The sequence below is a fragment of the Monodelphis domestica genome, chromosome 2 (genome assembly GCF_027887165.1).
Source record: "Monodelphis domestica isolate mMonDom1 chromosome 2, mMonDom1.pri, whole genome shotgun sequence".
In the NCBI taxonomy this organism is placed as follows: domain Eukaryota; kingdom Metazoa; phylum Chordata; class Mammalia; order Didelphimorphia; family Didelphidae; genus Monodelphis; species Monodelphis domestica.
This window is the reverse complement of record NC_077228.1, coordinates 500,135,947-500,158,242: the sequence shown is the minus strand read 5'-3', so window position 1 is coordinate 500,158,242 and position 22,296 is coordinate 500,135,947. Positions and strand designations below refer to the sequence as shown.

The window sequence follows — 22,296 nt, the reverse complement described above, 5'->3', positions numbered from 1 at the left end:
TTACCTAAATATTTTTGTATAACCCTTTTTTATTATCTCTTTGGGGTACAAACCCAGCAGTGATATGGCTGGGTCAAAGGGCAGACAGTCTTTTAAAGTCCTTTGGGCTTAATTCCAAATTGCCTTCCAGAATGGTTGGATCAATTCACAACTCCACCAGCAGTGTATTAGTGTCCCGATTTTGCCAAATCCCCTCCAACATTTATTATTTTCCCTTACTGTCATATTGACCAATCTGCCAGGAGCAAGGTGGTACCTCAGAACTATTTTGATTTGCATTTCTCTAATCAGGAAATTAGACCTTTGTCAGAGAATTTTGTTATCAAAAATCTTCCCCAGTTTGTTGCTTCCCTTCTAATTTTGGTTACATTGGTTTTGTTTGTACAAAAGCCTTTTACTTTAATATAATCAAAATTATTCATTTTATATTTTGTAATGTTCTCTATCTCTTGCTTATTCTTAAATCCCTTCCTTTCCCACAGATCTGACAGGTATACTATTCTATGTTCACCTAATTTATTTATGATTTTGCTCTTTATATTTAAGTCATTTACCCATTTTGAATTTATCTTGGTATACAGTATAAGATGTTGATCTAAACCTAATTTTCCCCAGACTGTTTTCCAATTCTCCCAGCAGTTTTTGTCAAATAGTGAGTTCTTGTTCCAAAAGCTGGGATCTTTGGGTTTATCAAACACTAGCTTGCTAAGGTCATTTACCCCTAGTCTATTCCATTGATCTACCCTTCTATCTCTTAGCCAGTAATATATTGTTTTGATGATGACTGCTTTGTAGTACAATTTAAGTTTTTTCATTGGTTCCCTTTATATTCTTGGTCTTTTGTTATTCCAGATGAACTTTGTTATAATTTTTTCTAACTTTATTTTTTAAAGTTTTTGGTAGTTTGATAGGTATGACACTGAATAAGTAAATTAGTTTAGGTAGGATTGTCATTTTTATTATGTTAGCTCATCCAATCATGAACAATTAATGTTTTTCCAGTTGTTTAGATATAGTTTTATTTGAGTTTCTGAAAGTGTTTTGTAGTTGTGTTTGTATAGTTCTTGAGTTTGTCTTGACAAATAGATTCCCAAATACTTTATATTGTCTAGAGTAGTTTTAGATGGAGTTTCTCTTTCTAACTCTTGCTACTGATTTTTGCTGGGAATATGTATAAATGATGATGATTTGTGTGGGTTTGTTTTGTATCCTACAACTTTGCTAAAGTTATTAATTATTTCTACTAGCTTTTTAGTTGATTTTCTATGATTCTCTAAATATACCATCATATCATCTGCAAAGGGTAATAGTTTAGTTTCCTTATTGCCTACTTTATCCCTTCAGTTTCCTAATTGCTACTGCTAGCATTTCTAATACAATATTAAATAATAGTGGTGATAATGGGCATCCTTGCTTCACTCCTGATCTTATTTGGAAGGCTTCTAACTTATCCCCACTGCATATGATACTTTTGCAGATGGTTTTAAATATTCTTCTCTTTATTAATATCCTTTCTACCTATGACTTCCATAATACTCTCCACCCATGGTCTTGTACCCATCTCTCTAATTGCGCTTTTAAGTTTCTTTCACTCCTTCCTCATCTCATGCTATATCTTCAATGTCAATATCTCACAAAGATCCATTTCTAGTCTAATTTAAAATATATTAATGATTGTTTTCTGGCCATATGTAGCATATACCAAACCAGAATTGGAAACTAAAGGGATATCCCTCAATTGGGGAATGGCTGAACACATTGTGGTATATGATGGTGATGGAATATTATTGTGCTGTAAGGAATGATGAACAGGATGATTTCAGAGAGCTAGAAAGACCTACATGAACTGATGCAGAGTGAAATAAGCAAAACCAGGAGATCATTGTACACAGTAACAGCAATATTATGGAATGATCAAATGTGATACTTATCTACTCTCAGCAATACAATGATCCAGGACTATTCTGAGGGACTTATGACAAAGAATGTTCTCCACCTCCAGAGAAAGAACTCTCGGAGTAGAAATGCAATTGAAAGCATATGATTTATCACTTGTTTATTTGGGTATAGGATTTGGGATTTGGGCTTTATAAGATTATTCTCTTACAAAAATGAATTATATAGAAATAGGTTTTGAGTGATAATATATGTATAATCCAGTAGAATTGCTTGTCAACTCCAGGAGCTAGGAGAGAAGGGGGAAGGGAGATAATATGAATCATGTAACTTTGGGAAACTTTATGTATAAATTTGTTATTGGAATAAAATAAAGATAAAATTTTACTAAAAAGAAGTTGGGTGATCACTTGGGCAAACTTTGGAGATTACTATTGCTTGGATATTAATTAGATTGCATGGCCTAGGAGATACTGCCCTCTTTTAAGATTCTGTAACTCACAAGCCTAGGTTATCATCCCTATTTATTTGTTTATTCATTCATTCATTATTAATCTATTTATTTGCTTGTTTGTTTATATATTTATTTTAGCCCTTACCTTCTATCTAAGTATCCATTCTGAGGCAGAAGAGTGGTAAAGGCTGGGCAATTAGGTTTAAGTGACTCGCCTAGGGTCCCAGAGCAAGGAAGCATATGAGGCCAGATTTGAGTCCAGGTCCTTTCAACACCCCATCTGGACCTCTATCTACTCTGCTACCTAGCTGCCCCATCATCTCCTTTTATTTAAAGAACCTGCCGCCAAGGACAGCTAGGTGGTTCAGTGTCAGTTCTAAGACAGAAGATAATGGTTAAAAAAAAAAAGAGCAGCCAAGATTAACTTGATCTGTTGGTAGCTAGCTAAATAACCAGTCATCAACACTTCCATTCTAATTGTGAGGCAGTGGATAAATGGAAAATGAAGGTTAGCACTTCATTTCTGGAACATTTCCAAGCACTTGTCTGATATGATAAGTCTAATAGACTAAGAAACTCATAAATATGTATGACTTAACTATAGTATTAGATTTATAAAATATCCTATCAGATACAAAAAGATGCTTAATAATACTCCATTTGAAATGAGCAGAATGTGAACTATATACACATTTATCCACAGCTATCCATAAATAAAACAAATATAAAACCAAAGACAGAACATCATAAGCACTTGGGAAAAGGATACAGATAAAGTGCATCTATTCCATTGATCCCATATTCTTAACTCTCCTCCTGGATTACTACCTCATCATAGCAGAGAGACTTGCCTAGGTCAATAAAATTCTGAGCTAAGATGGACAGGTCATAAAGGAGAGTTCAAACAAAAGGCAATCTACTAGAGAATGAAATGGCAAAGCCATTCTAGTATCTCTGCCAAAAAAAAAAAACTTAAACAATATTAAAATGAGAAAAGTTATGAAAGCAGAAGATGAACCCCTCAGGTCGGAAGATATCCAACACACTCCTGGGGAAGAGAAAAGGACAACAAGTAGTTCCAAAACTAATGAAGCAGCTGGGCCTGCTTCATTAAGAGAATTCTTCAAAAGAGAAAGCAAGCTCAGCTGTGGATGTTCCTGGAAATGAAAGGAAAGTCAAATGCTATAAAGGCCATTATTGCATAGGAACCTGGAAGGTAAGATCTACAAACCAAGGTAAGCTATGGTCAAACAAGAGACAGAAAGGTTAAACATACACATCTTTGGTATCAGTAAACTTAAATGGGTAGGAATGAATGAATTTAAATCAGATGATCATTACAGATACTCCTGTGGGGAAGAATCCCTAACAAGAAATGGAGTAATCTTCATAATCAATAAAAAGTTGAGAAAATCGTGCTGGGATATAATCTTAAAAATGGCAGAATTATCTGTTCAAATTGGAATGCAAACCACTGAACATCATAGTACAGAAGTCTCTAACACTATTGCCAAAGAGGCCAAAATGCTCAATTCTAAGAAGGCTTTCATATCTTCTAGGAATAACACCAAAAAAAGTCACATTCATCACAGCAGATTGGAATGCTAAAGTATGAAATCAAAAGGTAATTGGTATAACAGGCAAGTTCAGTCTTCGAATACAAAATGAAGCAGGGCAGAGACTGATAAAGTTTTGTCATGATAACTCATTGGTCATAGCAAGCATTCTTTTTCAGGAACCCAAAAGGTGACTCTATGCAGGAAATCACCAGATGGTCAATATCAAAATCAGATTGATTATATGCTTTGCAGCCAAATGTAGAGAAGCTACATAAAGACAGTTAAAATAAGATCTGGACCTGACTGGGGCTCAGATCATGAGTATCTTATTGTAAAATCCAGACTTAAATGGAAGAAAGTAGAGAAAACCATGAGACTATAAAGGTATGACCTAAATAGCATCCCTAATGAATATGAAATGGAGTGTTTTATTTTAAGGGATTAGATCTGGTAGAGTGCCTGAAGAATTATGGACAGAAGTTTGTAATATTGTATAGGAGGCAACAACAAAAAACATCCCAAAGGGAAAAAAGAGCAAGAAAGCAAAATGGCTCTCTGATGAGGGTTTACAAATAGCTGATGAAAGAAAGAAGGTGAAAGAAAAAGAAGAAAGGGAAAGATATATCCAACTGAATACAGAATTCCAGAAAATAGCAAAGAGAAATAAGGTTTTCTTAAATGAGCAAAGAAATAGAAGCAAACAATTGAATGGGAAAGACAAGAGGTCTTTTCAAGAAAATTAGAGATATCAAGGGAATATTTCATGAAAAAATAAGCATAATAAAAGACAAAAATGGTAAGTACTTAACAAAAGTAGAGATTAAAAAGAGGTGGCATAGTGGATAAAGCACCAGGCCTGGAGTCAGAAGAACCTGGGTTCAAATCTGAATTCAGATACTTACTGACTCTATTACTCTGGGCACCTTGCCCTTGCCCTTGCCCTTTTGGTTTTTGATGTGGAAGAGGAGGAAGAAGAGGTGGCAAGAATACACAAGGAAGATCTTAACATCACTGGTAGCCAATGGTGTTTTTACTGCTCTAGAGCCAGATGTCCTAGAGAATGAAGTCAAGTGGACTTTAGGAAGCATTGCTAATAATGAAGGTGATGAAATTCTATTTGAGCTATTTAAAATCCTAAAAGATGATGCATTCAATATGCCAGCAAATATGGAAAACTCAACAGTGGCCACTGGATTGGAAAGGATCCATTTATGTCCCAATCCTAAAGAAGGTCAATGCCAAAGAATGTTCAAATTACTGAACAATTGTGCTCATTTCACATTCCAGCAAGTTTATGCAAGCTAAGTTTTGGCAATATGTGAACTGAGAATTATCAGAAGAACAGGTTGACCTTTTAAAAGGCAAAATTTGTTGGATTATGGAGAAAGCAAGTGAGTTCCAAAAAATATCTAGTTCTGCTTTAACAACATTAACACCTTTGGCTTTGTGGATTACAACAAAATGTGGCAAGTCCTCAAAGAAATAGGAATGCCAAGTAATATTGCCTGTCTCTTGAGACAGTTCATAGTTATTAAGCTTATGATAAATATTTTTTGGTAATTTTAAAAATGACTTGGAAAAAATATTAGTTTCAAGCAATGAGTTTAACACCTACCTCTGTTAATACATCAGCCAATTCAGCATGAACTTTAGTGTGGAGAGATGTTCTAGCCACATCTAGAAGGATTTCTGGGGTCATTTCTTTCTCAATTTTAATCTCCTCCAGAACTTCAAGGGCTTTTGCCTTTGCTGCTTCAAAACCTTCAGTTATTATCCTCGGATGGAGACCCTATTACAATTATATTGCCACAAAATCACCATTATTAAAATCATCCAAATGGACATAACCATTCTCTTTTGTCAGATATCATATAGTGTTTTCCGTATATAAATATACTCTTTGTCTTCAGAAACAAACGTATATTTTCTGACTAATTAGAGTTTTGTGGGGTGGGGGCAGGGGCCATTGGTCCAGATGAGAATTTTCATTGGTATGGGAAATTTCTGGGGCAAAAATTCCTACCACTGGTGCAGATCAGCAACTTTTCTGTCACTTAGAGCCACAGAAAATTACCTAGGGCACTCAGAAGGTAAGTGATTACCCCAAAGTTACACAGCTAATACATGGCTGAGGCAAAACTGAAACCAAGGCAGCCCTCTAACCACTACACCATAGCCAAGTCATTCGTTATTACCCTAAAACCAATAATAGTATTAATGTTTGCTCAATACTTCCCCTCTGAACATGAATTATGTTAATATACATACATTTTCTAGAAAGAGAATTCATTTAATGCAAAGAAAAAGTATAAATACTGTCTTAACAAAGACTTCAAACCAAAAGAGCTACAAATCACACTTAGGGGTCAAGGAAACATTACCAGGATTTTGTCCAGTGGCAAAAACTCTGCAATTAGCATCCTTTGAAAGAATATCATATTGGTACAGATAGGCCATATTTTTTCTCAAAATTTGACTTAAATAAATGCTGAGTACAGCCTATAAATCATGTTGTTAATAAGAGAACAAAAGTGATGAAGACTAGAAGAGCAATAATGATGAATAAAACATTTTATTTAAATTAATAGAAAAAAAGCTTCTTATAGTAAATATATCTTTTATATGGTAATTTTGTACAAAACAAACATGGTGATTATTTTTCATTATATAACTTACTAAATGGTATCATGAAGAAAATCTATAGTTAGAAGCAGCCTATACTGAGATCAGAATAATGTTTTCCAAATGTTCCTGGAACTTAGCTACATCAGTACTCTCTGTGCAGCAAAATAGAACTCTTGCCCAAGCTTTTCATATGATTTATTTACTACTATTTTCCCTGTCTATCCATTAACAATGTACCTTTAAGAATTCTTCCTCTATATTCTCCTTTGCTGTTTGCCTGTGGCTGCAAAAATTCAATATGAGTCTTTTAGTGGTTATATCTGAAACTGCTATATAAGATGAGATGTTATTCTATAGGCGAATTTTAAGTGCTTTAAATGAATGTGGCATTCCTTATCTTCCTGACCTGAAAATTGGTATTTTCCCCCCACTGCACGTAAAGAGAAAAGAAGCCTACCAGAAGGTTAATTGTCCCAAATTTTAGGTAAAAATAAAACTGTTATAGCCAGTTTTGGCAAGTTACATATTTCTTCCTCTAAAGAGTTGTCTTCTTTTTTCCCAAAGACTACTAAAAGAGTTTTGCTTGCAGGGCACTAATGTACATCTCATTTGTGTTACCATAACTATATTTTTGGTGGATTCCACCCTCCTCCTGAGATACATTTACACAGATGTCAGTGTTACTCTCTTTAGAGGTAATCTGTTTTCCTGGGGTTTGCTGAAAAGAAATTTTAGCAAAAGGCTCAGATTATTCTTCCTTCTTTTGTTTTAAGTACACCCTGAGGTTCACTTGTCTCCAAATTGCCCAGAGGCTAAAGTGTGAGTTCTAAACTGCACACAGGTGCAAATAATAATTTTTAAAATATGGCAAAGAGTCTGAAGTTCTCTTGTTCTGGAGAAGGTTTATTTGTTTGCTTGTTTTCTAGTGCTGTCAGAAGGCTCAGCATGCTACCAAGATACACATTTCAAACACAGACTGAGAGGAACTGTACACCATCTTTCTTTTTCACAGAATGAAATACCAGGGGAGATGTCTCTTTTAACATAGAAAACATTTTCCTATTTCTACTGGTACCATTAATTAATGCAACAAATATTTAATGATCACCTACATATATAGCACAGTACTAACACACTAAGGGACATATAAAAATGTTAATAGAAGTAGGTAGCAGCTAACAGGTCTAAAAAACAAAAAGATCATTGATTTTAGAATATTTTAGCAAGCAATTTGTGTTTACTGATTGTAGTCTTGGTTTCTATCTAGAGACTGGCAGATCAGTACTAATTCTCGATACTTAAACATGGACAGATTAACTTGAGATGGAAAAGAAAACTCCCACTTTTTGCAGGTAATATGATGATTTACTAAGAGAGCCCTAAAAATTAACTGAAACATAATTTTAAAAATTAATAAATTCAGTAAAGTTGCAGGATATAAAATAAATCCACAGAATCCATCAGCATTTCTACATATTGCCAACAAAACCCAGCTGGGGAAAAAAAAAAGAAAAACAAATTCCATTTTAAATAGCTTATAGAATGTAGCAAAATGGGAAGCTAGGTGGTCCAGTGGGTTGAGTGCTAGACCTGAAATCAGGACTACCTGAGCTCAAAGCCAATCCCAGGTACCAGTTACCTAATAGGGCAAGTCACTAAACTGAGGCATGTCTGCCTCCTTTTCCTCATCAGAAAAATGGGGCTAGTAGCGCCTATCTCCCACATTTTTGTGCAGATCAAATAAGATAATAATTGTGAAGCATTTTGCAAAGCCTAAAATGCTATATAAATGCTATTATTATGATTAATAACAAAATAGTTGGGAGTTTTATCTACCAGACACATGGGAACTATAGGAAAGCAACTACAAAGTACTCTATACGGAAATAAAGACAAACCTAAATAATTAGAGAAACGTTAACTGCTCAGAGGTAGACGGTTGCCAATATAATAAAAATGACAATAACTCCTGAAGTAATTTACTTTTTTCAGTACCATACCAGGTACTCTAAGGAAATCAAGGGCAAAAATGAAAGGTTTGATATATGCCAAAATATTCACAGTGGCGCTTTCTTAGTAACCACAAGCTCAAAACAAAGTATATGCCAACCAACTGGACAATGGCTAAGCAGATTACGGTTTATGAATGAATGGAATTATCATTGTGCCTTAAGAAACAATGAAAATGAAGAATTCTCAGAAATATGGCGAGACTGGCATGAATTGATACAGAACAGAAACATACACGACACAGTAGCATTCGGTGCAAACAACACAAAGCAGCTGAATTCCAACCAGACACAATAGCTAATAAAGGTCAAACAATACAACTTTTTTTAAGCATCTGGGACGTTTGACATCGTCTTGAAGGGGTCTGGACACGCAATGAGAATGCTGACTGACCCTAAAAGTCCATTCTCCGGCAAAGAGGCCTACGCCTTGTCTTGTTGGCATGACCAGCAGCTTCCTCAGAGAATCCCGAAGGCTTCAAAGCCGACTGATGGGGGGAGAGGGCCTGGGGGATGCCGAGGGCTTCACTACTTGCTACCACCAGGTGCCAGTAGGGCAGCCAGCCCTCCCCAGTGCCTTGTTTTCCATCTGCAGCAGGCCTGAGCTCTCCCCATGGCGGGATCTGCCGAGAACGGGCTCCGTGTCCCTTCGGGAGTTTGTGTTCTCCAGAGTGCATCTGTCCGTGCCTTTCCCTTGCGTGTGCAGAAGACTAGACAACTGCTGACTGTTGGGCACTGAGGAAGGCCTCGGTGATGGGGCACAAGCCGGGTGGCGGGTCTGGGGACAGGCTTGAGAGCTCAGAACGTGCAGGCGAACAGTGAAGTTCCCTTTCTCACCCTGAGAAATCTCATCAAGCAATACATCTCCTACGGCTTATCCACCCATAGGTAAAGGAGGGGAGCCCAAGGGCACGAAGCATGTCTTCCCAAGGGATGGAGATTCACTCTATCACATTTCGCGTCAGAGTTCAGTGCATCTCTCGGGAACCCCATGAAACACGGAACAAGAAAGATCTGTGCCCTTCAAGGAGGACATGAAGGAATAGGGGGTGCAAGACACATTGTAGAATGCCAAAAGGCAGTGGCATGACACTACCTTGTACCCCAGAGGGATAAGGGTCGGACCACCCCGTGGAAGACCATTAAGGACATTTGTGATGCCTGCCCAGACACTTCCACTAAAGGGAACCAGAAAGACCAACTCAGAGAGCTGGCTTGGGGGACAGAAGGAGGGCATACATCTAAGAGATAGGAGCACCAGCTGGCTCAATGGATAGAGAGCCAGGCCTGGTGTCAGGAAGACCCGAGTTCAAATTTGGCCTCAGACACTTCCTGGGCAAGTCACTTAACCCTGTTGGCCTAACCTCTGTGCTTCTGTTGTTAATAAAATAGTAAAGAAGGGTTTAAAAAAAAAAAAGACAACATCTAAGAGAAAGGACCCTATCAGAAGCCTCACAACCAGGCTATACTGAGTACTGCTGAAGGCACTGGTTTTACAAAGCTGATTAGCCTAAGAAATCACTTTTAACAATTCCACTTTAAGAGTCAGATTGGCTTGAAGTATATTTAACCAAGACATCATTTATAGTGGAAAGCTGGGTGATAGTGAGCCACTATACTCTGCCTGGCAGAAAAGAAGGGGGCCGTTTGTTGTTTTGTTTTGTTTTTGTAAACCCTTACCTTCTGTTTTAGAATCAATCCTGTGTATTGGGTTCCAAAACAGAAGAGCAGTAAGGTCTAAGTAACAGGTGTTAAGAGACTTCCTTAGGGGTCACACAGCTAGGAAATATCTAAGGTCAGATTTGAACCCAGAACCTCCCATTTCTGGGCCTGGCTCTCAATCTACTAACCCATCTATCTACCCCCCCCAAAATATGGGTTTAAAGAAGCCTCCATGAGGACATGAACCCAACTCCCTCTCACAGGTAGGAATTCATAGTATCTGGGATGTGTGGACTCCCTTTTCTTCTTATGATTATCTATATCTCCCCCACAAAGTCTCCACTGCTGATCAAGCTCACAAAAGGAATGGTTCCATCCTTGTTCTCTGTGGAAAATGGAAAGCAAGGGCTATCACTGTCTTTGTCAAAAGCCAAAAGAAATAGTTTGGGGAATCAGAGTGCAGGTATTTCTGGGAACTCATTGGTGATGTATCTCTTTGGTTGGCTTTAATGCGCATGTGGATCTCCCCACCAAGTGAGGCAGTTCCATTTCTAAGGCAACAATTGTATGAGGGGATCCCAGGCCCCTAGAACCTAGAGCACATATATGGCACCTGAAGGAGATGATGGTGATAATTAACAAATCCACCAACCATCATTTAGTTATAGTGACTTGTGTGAGAACATATGATGTCCTCAAAAGAAACTTTGAAACTATATATCTGGGAATGATAAAGTCCTCTGGGCAGGAAAGTGAAGAACCAAGGGAAATTAGTTAATTTTCATTTCTTCTTCCAATTGCAGGATAGGAAGTGTATAGCTTGCTATGTAGATTGTGTTAAAGATTGGTATTTGATTTTCTACATCTACTAGAAACAATGAATGCTTGACTGGGGATAGAATACATCCCATGATGCCTGGTATGAACCTTAAAATTTCACAGACTTATGAATGTTAAAAATTTTACTCCACATTGAGGAATCCTCAAATTCCCTACTGAGAAACATTCCCCATTTTGATGTGAGAACTCGCCAGGATCAGAAATGGGAGGACCTCTGTTCCACCTGTACTTAAGAATGCTTTAGGGCAGAAAACTCCTTGCTAAACAAAGAAAGTACTTGGATCCATGCTTATGGTGGGGCAAGGAGTTCTTTGAGCCAGGCCTGTTTTTAGAATTGATACAATGAGATGCTAGGTACCTAAAAGGGTCAGGCAAGTTTTGTCTTAATAAGATTAGTTGACTCAACTGTCTTTTCACTGGTTCAGACTTACTGAGGAGATTGGTCGACACAGCAGCATTTTTTCTGATTCAGACTTACTGAGGAGATTGGTCGACTTAGCAGGAATTTAGATGAGCAGTCCTTTGGAAAGCATCTACAGTGATTGGTAGATGTAAGGACTTAGGGGAGGTGACATGGGAGAAAAACCCCTATATAAGAAAAAGCAGAATCTCTTGAGGAGATAGATATCCTTTTGGAGAAATCCTTTTGGAGGATCTCTGATGAGGATCACTTGGGAAGAATCTCTTGAGAGAGACTCTGGAGAAGGGAAGCTCTTGGAGGACAATCTCTAAGGAGGTCTTGCTGGAGCTCTCTCTGGTGAAGTCAGCTGAGATGGAGCTGGCCTGGTGTCACTAGAATCCTTGTTTAGGCAGACCTTGTGGTGAGTGTTAAAAGACTGACTGACTGACTCTCTCCCTTAAGATTCAGGTCTAGGCCATATTGGCTTGAGGCCCTTCATAATTATTCCTTTCCTACTCTTTCTCTCTTTCTCTAATTCCTCATTATATTATTAATTAAAAATCTCTATAAAACCCAGTTGACTTGGGTATTTGAATAATTGGGAATATTTCCCTGGCGACCACCTTATATTTGACTTAAAAACCAAGACACTGTAGTGAAACATTTTCTGAGGTCAAATTTACTCACCCTCTCTTATATCTATCACAATTTATATCTTCCACCATTTTAACTCACTACAGTTTAAGACCTCAACCATTTTAAATCTCACACTGGGGAGAATGTATTTGACTGTCAATATGATGAAACCAAAAACTGAGGAGGAGGAATTCCCTGTATATTATAGAGATCATGAATGTCATAGAAAAAAAAAACAGTGGAGAAGGCACCTAATTCACAAAAGAAAATAGCATTACAAAACAGACAATAAGGCACATAACCAGGGAAGAATAGAAAAAAAAAGTAACATGGATCTATAAGAATTTTAGAAAGAATGAAGTCTGGAGTGAAATGAAATAAAATTTGAAGAGAATACTAAAGACAGTACCAAGGACTTTTTAAATTAAATTTATCCAATTAACAAGCATTTATTTTCTCTTGCTTCTATTTCTCCTCCACATCCCCACAAAAGGGGGGGGGAACCCTTACAACAAATATATAGCCAAGTGAAAGAAGTTCTTATATTGACAATATCCCAAAACTTAAGTGTCATTCTGCATGTTTTAATCTATCACCTCTTTGCCAGTAGGTGGCTGACATTCTTCATCAGTACAAAGAATTTTTTAAGCTATTTTTAGGCTAAGAAGAATAAGAAAAGGCTAGGTCTTGTACTTGAGCAGGAGGAGGATATAATAATGTTAGCAAACAGAAAAAGAATATAACTACTCAAACTCCTACTCTGCTCCTATCCTTAACCTTCTCTATCAAAGAAAATTATCTTTAGTTTGTAAAAAGTAAAATAAAAATAGTTAAGAGGGAACTGAAACCCAAGGAACTAGTGAAAGAACAACACCTAAATGAGTTTGTATCTTGACCCAAAATTTTTAACCTTTTATTAAAAAGAACTTGTAAATGTTATTGCTGAAAATTGTCAGTGAATTTTGAGGAACATTTTTGAAGACTAGAAGCCAAGTAAATAACTGAAGTAGTCTCCGTTTTCAAAATGGCATATTCCATAAACTACAGAAATCACTCTGTAACTACACCAGCTAAATTATAGAACAAATTACTAATGAATGGTGTATAAGCATTCAGAAAAAAACAACAGTGCTCACTAGGAACAAGCATGGCTCCTCTAAGAAAAAAACATATCAAGCTAACATTATTCCCTTCTTTGACAAGCTTATGAGAATGGTGCATCAAGGAAATGCTTAAACATAGTATATTTGTGGTTTACCAAGGCATCTGGCAAAGTCTCTCATGACATTCTATCAAACAAGATGGAAGGCTATGGAACTGGGATTGATGGTTGTGAATTTTAGATTTACTCCACCCTGCTTAGTCTTTAGAATTTTAGTAACCAGGAATGTAGACACCCCCACTTAAGGATTAAGTGTGGGGGAGGAAGGTCTATGACCCACGTGTTCTAACAAGTGACAAATCAGAAACAACTGACTGCCCCCTTGGGCTGTCCAAAGCCAAGTTTAAGCCACCATTGGTACATGTAAGATACAGAAAGTGACACAAAGAACTGCCTTTATATTTCACGTCACTTCCTGTGAGAGGGACTTGACTGTGGAACTGGACCCTGGAGGAGCTTGAGCCTGAGACCTCAGACTGCTTCCCTTAGATCAGCAGTTCTCAACCTGTGAGTCACGACCCCAGTAGGGTTCGAACGACCAAAACACAGGGGTCGCCTAAAGCCACTGAGAAATTGCGCTACTTTACAGCAAGATCTCAGAAAGAACGGGGACCCTGCTGCCCCCACATTGTACTAATATTAGTTACCTATCAGCAGCCCTCCCCCTATGAGGGGCGATGGATTTACCCTGTTGCCTGGAGACTGGACTCAGAGACCCAGAGAGAGCACCCAGGCACTGGCTCCAGAGGGGTTAAGAACGAGTCCTGGAGCAGATAACTCCTGGAGCGGATAACGGAGCCGAGTAACCCCAGCAAAGTGAAGCCTCAGCTCAAGCTGGAGGGAGACGACAGTAAGAAGAAGGCAGCGTCTGCGGACCCCCTCCCCAGGCAGGACTTACCTCCCGCCCCAGTGCTCAGGCTGCCTCCTGCTGGATTAATATTTCTCAACATATAATTAAATATTGTTTTTGTGATTAATCACTATGTTTAAATTATGTTTGATTTGTAGCAATGAGAATACATAATGCATATCAGGTATTTACATTCCGAATCATAACTGTAGCAAAATTACAGTTTTGAAGGAGCCACCAAAATAATTTTTTGGTTTGGGGTCACTGCAACTTGAGGAACTGTATTGTGGGGTCAAGGCATTAGAAAGGTTGAGAACCACTGCCTTAGACAATCACATGGTGAGTGATAAAGATGACTCCCCTTTTCCTTGGCTTTTCTAGAGGCAACTTCCTCTGGAAAGGCCCATCTCTTAGGACTCTCTTTTCCTTGGCTTTTCTGGAGATACCCCTTGGCTGAGGCCTCTGAACACCTGCCTGGCTCAGATCAAGCTGGAGCAGATCTTCTTTCCTTTTCCCTTTCTTTCTTAATTTCTTCCTTCTATTGTAAATAAACCACCATAAAATTTCATTCTGACTTATTTCATTGGGATTTATAATTGAAATCCCTGGCGACCAACTAAAAATATATATTCAGATCAACCATAAAATGTACCCCTTACATGGTGTCTGATTTAAAGGATCTTACTATGTGGTTGGGAAAAGAAGACAAAACTGTATTTAAATAGCAATACAAGACCATGATATGAAAGATGACACAAGATAGTATATGATGAGGAATGTCAGTATAGACATTAAATGTTTTAGAAGCTACACAGAAGAAAAGATTATTGCAAGTAAGATGGTTAGAAAATGTGACTTAAGCTAGGTCTTGAGGGATCAGTTGGATGTAGATGGTTGAAAAGCAAAGATAAGGAGATTTTTAGGTGGGAGGAAGAACATGATAAAAAGGGATAGAAATGGCACTGTGTATGATGTGTTTAAGTTCAAGAGAGTTAATAAGGGTAGAAAAGAAGGTTAGAAATAGGCCAAGGCCATATTGCAAATTTATAGTTACAAAAAGTTCTCAATAAAAGATCACTCAATTTTTGCACTCTTTTTTTTCTTTTAATTTGTGATCTGAGTCAAATATACATGGACATACAATTTACTCATGAACAAGTCTTTCAAAGAAATGGGTAAGTCAAGCTCAGAAAACACATGATTCCACTAAGTATAAGGCTATTTTTTAAGCTTAATTCATTTGATTCAATACATATTATTTTCCTTTAAGGAAAAAATAAATAAATACCTCTGAAATGTAGAGATCTGCCTGTTTCAGAAGCTCTCCGATAATCAGAACATTTGAAGTCGTACCATCACCAGTGATATCATCCTGGGCTGTTGCTACCTTTGCTATCAAAGAAGCTGTTGGGTGCTGAATTTGCTACACAGGAACCATAAGAGATTTCTTTAAAATGAAATAAGTGATGAGTAAAAGGAAAAGCAAAGCAATGAATAGGCTAATTGAGGCATCAGAGCTATACTCAGTTAACAAACACAGGGATGAAATTAAACTTCATTTCACAAATTTACAAACTCTTCTTGTCTATTCTCTATTTGATGGGATAAACTATTCTAAAACAAGCCAAACAAAGAAGTTAATTGGCTGGTTCACCATCTCAGAGTTCAAGACTGCAGAAAAATATACAATAAAACAATTGCTTTGGTATGTATTATGTTGACATGACACTTTCAAGATAAGATTAAATCTTTCCGTCTCAAAGATGAATACATTTACTAAAATTGCAAAGGGTGACTGACTGTTCCCTGATCATATAGAATAAGATATAGTGCATTTTTAAATGACTTTAACTTAAAGGGATTCCTCAGCCATTTTTCACGATACATATAAAATTTTAAAAGCTGCTGACAAGTGCAATTTAACCTAATTTATCTTAACACTACAGTATCAAACTGCTTACTATGGATTTTTTTTAAATTCTCGATTAGCATCCCCCTTGTTCTTAATTAATGTCCACTTATAAATACTATGAGGAAAACAAGCATGGACAGCTCACCATTTCATGGAGGAGAACATTGCCATCTTTGGTAAGCTTGATGTCTCCTGCACCAGAAACAAGCCTGGTCAAAGAACAACATGTTATTAATAAATATATATGGTAAGAGAATGTTTGCCACTACTCATCTGTCATTTGCCACCCACTGACCTAAACAAAATTCAAAGAGCTGGATCCCTTACTATCCTCAAAAGTAGATATGGAAACCTCCAATTGTTTCACATAATCCTGTTACTCTAGCCACCACCACTACAGTCCAGAAAACAATTTTCCTCTTAAGTGAGCTGCTAGGGCCATCTCATTCAAAAATGGAGCTTCTTAAGGTTTAAACAGGATAACTGAGGACTTAAACTGACAAAATCAAAGGGATTCATCTATAAACCTACTTCCCTTTATTTCAGGACTCTCAATGTTTCTTTCCTTCCTCAGTGTTCTCCTTTTCTGTGTCTGCCTTTGTCTTCCAAAAAGTTTAGTATGTTAGGGGAAAAAAAAAATATGAAGTCAGGAGGCCCAGGTCAAAGGTCCAGGTTCACTCACTTTACTAATTTTGTGACTTTGGACATGTCAAAAAAAAACCCTCTCTAAGTCTTAATATACTTATCTGTAAAATGAAAGGGTTGGACTGGATAACTTTTAAGGTCTTTTTTCAGCATAAAAAATATATGATATTTACCTTCTCTCTTTTCTAACAGACCCTAATTTATCCATCTATTCAGATCCTTTGCCCTTGGACAAAAAGCAAATCTTGTTCCAATCTAAAAATCTATCATTATTTATTTCATTGTGAAAATTAATATAACAACAGTATTGCAGAGACAACTTTGACTTAGCAATTCTGATCAGCACAATAACCTACCATAATTCCAGAGAATTCATGATAAAACATGCTACCCACCTCCAGAGAGAAAGATGATATGCAGATTTAGACCTTTTTTGGACATGGCCAACTCGGGAATTTTTTTTATGACTATCCATGTTTGTGACATGTTTTTATTTCACTCTCAATAAAAGGACAGGCAGTGGAGAAAATGCAGATATTAAAATAAAACTGAATTAAAAGCACAAAAAAAAAAGAATATTTTAGGGTAGTTCACAGCTCATTCATTTGCTGGCCCTCCGTATCCTTTATGCTGTTGAAGGTCAGAAAGACCCCCATTGAAAGTGTGGTAATATGTTCAGCCACCCCTCCAGCTACTTAGAAGAAGGAAATGTTTGACATCCTGTCATGAGGATTTCTGCAAAGCACCCTGGCTAGGTTTGTTGTTCCCGTCCCAGTCACATGAAAAGTATACCATTAGCTATTGTGTGAAGCTGAAGAATTAGATGTTCATAGATTTAGAGATAGAAGATATCTTAGAGTCCACTCTCATTTTCCAGATGAAGAAACTGAGACTAGGCAGCTTTAAAGTGTCTGAGGCAGTATTTGAATCCAGATTTCCTGACTCCAGATCCTACCCATTACTACATGCTTGCTGCTTCTTCATCCAACCCCACATTTCTCAGATAAAGAAACTGAAGCCCTAAGTGATTTGTTGAGGGTGAAAAAGCTAGTGAAAGGCAATGTGATGGAATAAAAGGAGCACTGGACTCATCACACTTCAGGTACTTAAAAGTTAATCACAACCTTTTTTGTGCCTGACTTTCTAATCTGTAAAATTAGGGGCCTGGGCTGGATGGTCTCTCAGGTTCCTTCCAGTGTGCAAATCTAAAATCCTTCTCACAGTAAGAGCTGAGATTCCATACCAGCCCCTGACTTCAAATCATTTACCCTTTCCACTCTTCCATGCTCCCTCTGGATAGTTTGTTTTGTTTTGTTTTGTTTTTTTACTATTAAAGGTTTATGTTACAGGCAGCAAGATACTAAGTGGATGGAGAACCAAGCCTGGAGATGGGAGATCCTGGGTTCAAATTTGACTCAGACTCTTCCTAGCTGGGTGACCTGGGCAAGTCACCTAACCCCCATTGCCTAGCCCTTACCACTCTTCTCCCTTGGAACCAATACACAGTATTAATTCCAAGACATAAGTTAAGGGTTTTAAAAAATTAATTAAAGAGGTGCCAACCTACAAGGAAAAAAAGGAGTTTCCTTATTCCAGGAATTCTTTATATCTGTGAAATTACAAATCCAGTCTTTACCTCTTTATGACTTCTACTTTTAAACACTACTTGACTAGAATAGTGGAATGGTGGCACATTGGATAAAGCAGAGATCTTAGCACCTGTAAGATCTTAGTACAGATCCAGCCTCAAACACTTACTGTGTGACCCTGGACAAGTCACTTAACCTACCTGCCTCAGATTCCTCATCTTTAAACGGGGATGATAGCAGTATCAACCTCCCAGAACTGTTGTAAGCTTCAAATGAGATATTTGTAAAGCACTTTCATGCTGACACATGGTATGACCTTGGGTAAGTAAGTAACTTAACCCTGAACCCATTTCCTCATCAGGGAAATTAGTTGTCAGCACTAAATGACTTATAAGCTCCCTTCCAGCTCTAACTCTATGCTCTTGGGATTAAAAGTAGCTTTTCATTTTTCCATGGCCTTCAACTTACTCTTCTCAGACCTGGATCATGACAAGGAAGTTCACTTGCTTCAAAGACTAGACCTGCTAGCCATTTAGGAAATAGACACCACAGAATCCTGCATGAGGAAAGCAGTTCAAAACTGTGGCCATTATACAAAAAGTAAGAGGCTAAGGAGGGTTTTATTTTTTTCAACAGGATGAAAGCAAGTTAGGGGGTGTAACAGATAGAGAGAGCACTGAGTCTGAAGTCTGGAATACCTGGGCAAGTTATTTAACCTGTCTAACTTGTAAAATAGGTATAATAGTACCTATTGTTGCAGACCAAAAAAAAAGTATCTGTAAAAAGTGCTTGTTCCTTTCTTTCCTTCCTTAGAAGCCTACAGTTGGTAGGGACCTTGTAGACTATCTAATGAACCCCCTCATTTACCATATAAAGAACCTAAGGCCCAGAAAGTTTGGGAACCCATGGTCATAGAGAAGGCAATTGGCAAAAGCCATATTGAACCCCCAAGTTCTCCCACTCCAGATCTACTGCTCTTTCCCACTAATATCAAATGAAATAATAAAATGGGGCTATTTAACAAGGTAACTAAGTAGGTCAACAGACAGAGAGCCAGGTTTGGAAATAGGAAGTCCTAGTTGAGTTCAAATGCAGACACTTCCTAGCTGGGTGACGCTAGGCAAGTCATTTACCCTCATTGCCTAGCCCCTACCGCCTTAGAATCGATATTGGATCTAAAAGAGAAGGTGATGGTTTGTTGTCGTTTGTTTGTTTTAAGGCTGGAGTGGAGGTTGGGGAGGAGAGAGAGTGACTCTTTCCCAAACAACTCCCGAACCGCCCCTGCCCACCGAGTCTGGGCTTGGATCAGAGCCCGCCGAGAACCTCGCCCCTAACGCTCTATAACGGTCCCCAGGACCCGAGCCACCTCCTCTTCCTTCCCTCACATTTTCATGGTGCCCTTGGGCCCCAGGTTGGTCCTCAACACGTCCTGTAGCCCCCGGGCCGCACAGATATTGACTGACAGCGCAGCCTGGGCTCGCGCCACCTCCGCCCTGGGGTTGAGAGCCTTCACCGCCGCCATCTCTGGGCTCCTCTAAAAACAAAGACAAAAAGAAAAAGAGAGGAGAAGAAGAAGGAAAGAAAAAATAAAGATGAAATCGACAGTAAACAGCTGGGACCAACGCCCACCCTTGACCGCGGCCGCTAGGAGAAACAGCCCGCCCCTTTTCTCATTGGTTGGACCTCTGGCCAATCCGCGAGCCGGCGTGCCTTGACGGCATCCGGAAATGATGTTTGCGGATGTTGTGGAAACGCAGCAGAGAGGCGGAAGCGCGACAGTCTCCGCCGATTCTGACCGCCAAGATGGCGTCGTCCGCTTCGGCTGGAAAGCGGACCGTGAAGCAGGATGAGCTGCGACGGCTCATGAAGTCCGAGAAGCAGCGGCTGAGCGCCAGCCGAAAGAAAGTAGAGTCCCCCTTCGCCAAATACAACCGCTTGGGGCAGTTGAGCTGCTCGCTGTGCGGCGTCGCGGTGAAAAGCGAGCTGCTGTGGCCCACCCACGTCCTGGGAAAACAGCACAAGGAGAAGGTGGCGCAGCTGAAGGGGCCCAAGGAACCTGCCCCGGGGCCCGTGCACCCTCCGCCGGCCAAGAGAACTGGCCCTGAACCGTCGGAGGACCCGGACGCAAAGAAAGCGCGGGGCGGCGGCCCCCAGGCCTCGGCGCCGGCCGCCCCCGGGCTGCCGGCCGACTTCTTTGACTCGGGCGGGAAGGAGGCGCCCAAGGAGGCCCCCCGAAAAGCATCGGGGCTCAGTTTGCTCCCAGACTACGGAGACGACGACGAGGAGGAGGAGGAGGAAGAGAAAAAGGGAGAGGCTAGCGAACCCCAACCTCCCGCCCTTCCCCCTTCCTCGCAGGAGGCTGCGGCTAGCGGGCTGCCTGCTGACTTCTTCGACCAGAAGACCCCGACGGCCCCAGTTGTCTTCCATTCGGGGTCGATCCAGAAGGCCGAAGTGCAAGAGAAGGTGGTGGAAAGGCGGGAGAATACGGCTGAGGCTCTACCAGAGGGGTTCTTCGATGACCCTGAAATCGATGCCAAGGTGCGCAAAGTGGACGCACCCAAGGACCAGATGGACAAGGAGTGGGACGAGTTCCAGAAGGCCATGAGGCAGGTCAACACTATTTCAGAAGCCATCGTAGCAGAGGAGGATGAGGAGGGTCGTTTGGACCGGCAGATCGGGGAGATAGATGAACAGATCGAGTGCTATCGTCGGGTGGAGGTGCTCAGGGACCGCCAGGACGTCTTGAAAAGTAAACTGAAGGAAGTACTGACTTTGAGGGAATTGCAGAAAAAGGAGGACGAGAATAACCTAGGCAGTGATGATGAGGGGGAGTTGCAAGATCTGCTCTCTCAGGACTGGAGGGTGAAGGGAGCTCTGTTGTAAAACGTTGAAGAAAAGATTGCAAGTGCCATTTCTTTTGGTATTGACATAGGACAAAATGAAAAACTAGGAGAGAGCTCTTTAGGGGGAAATGGTACAAATTGTTTTTTATTTTATTTTTGCATTCAAAGATTTTGAGAACTTCCCCCTGGACACTAGAATTCTAAGTGTTTCCTCTCAGTATTCTAGGTCTAAAATGCAAAATCATTTTGTATGAGTGTTGCAAATTGTAAATGTTGTAAAAAAAGTTAAATATATTTACAATAGATATTTCTAATTTAATATTCCTGGGGTCCAGTTCCTGTGGCAGAACTATAAAATACTAAGTTCACTTTATTTGTTCCCAACTCTGGGTGTTTTTTTACATTAAGAGTTTATGTCCATTGTCGTGTACTTTTTTCCAGTAGTAACAGTACTTACACCAGTCACATCCTCATTAGCCCTTGTGTAATCTCAAATAAGGGTTTGCAAGATGACCATTTAAGGATAGGGATGTAGTCAGTGTATATGCACAATATTGGGCATTCCAATTAGCAGTTTGTCAAATACTAGAAGTCCAAAGAAATTAAGCCTATTGGAGCCCACCTCTGAAGGATTCAAGAGAAGGGGCTTCTGGATCACATTTATACTAGGTGTACTAGAAGGAAATAAAGAGAAAGGGGTCTGGCCAAAGTTTTAAAAAGAAAAAAAGTTGTCCTGAAGCTGTTACTTTCTGCATTAAATTTATTACCTCTGGATTCAGTTGGGATTTTGCAAGGTTGGAATGAATGTACTTAATTGTGGAAGGGCTTCCACCAATCCCAGTAAGAATTGCCTTCTCACTGCTTATGTAAAAACTATCCCTGTAACCAAGTAGATAATTTCTCACTGAAAGGTTCTAGCCTTAAAAATAGGTTTATCCTCTCACTTGGCACCCCAAAATTTTTAACTGTTACAGTTTTAAGATGGAAAAACCCCTGTAACTGAGGAGACCTAAGGAAAGTCACCCCATTGTGATTCCTCTCTGGTGACACAAATCCCTTTGTCCCAAATTTCTTTCTCTTCCCTCAGTCTGCCTGGTGAATCTGTTTGTTCAAGCACCTCTAATGAAAGGAACTAAGGAGAAAGATAAGGCTGGAAGCTGATGGAGAAGCTGCCCAAACACAGTCCCTCAGTCATGTAAGACTTAAATCTTGGG

At 39.3% G+C, this 22,296-nt stretch overlaps 1 protein-coding gene across 2 annotated transcripts in view; it reads right to left on the bottom strand.

Annotated features, from left to right (window-relative positions):
- CCT6B (chaperonin containing TCP1 subunit 6B) overlaps positions 1–22,033 on the bottom strand; it is a 72,735-nt gene extending 50,702 nt beyond the window's left edge. For both annotated transcript variants that reach the window (XM_056819459.1, XM_001367903.4), the window contains exons 1-5: positions 19,923–22,033; positions 19,625–19,773; positions 16,151–16,214; positions 15,382–15,516; positions 5,525–5,698 (exon numbers count right to left, since the gene is read on the bottom strand). In XM_056819459.1, the coding sequence (XP_056675437.1) occupies positions 5,525–5,698; positions 15,382–15,516; positions 16,151–16,214; positions 19,625–19,773; positions 19,923–20,666 (1,266 nt within the window). In that variant the 5' untranslated portion in view covers positions 20,667–22,033. The remainder of the gene's footprint in view (positions 1–5,524; positions 5,699–15,381; positions 15,517–16,150; positions 16,215–19,624; positions 19,774–19,922) is intronic.
- Between the last annotated feature and the right edge of the window lie 263 nt (positions 22,034–22,296).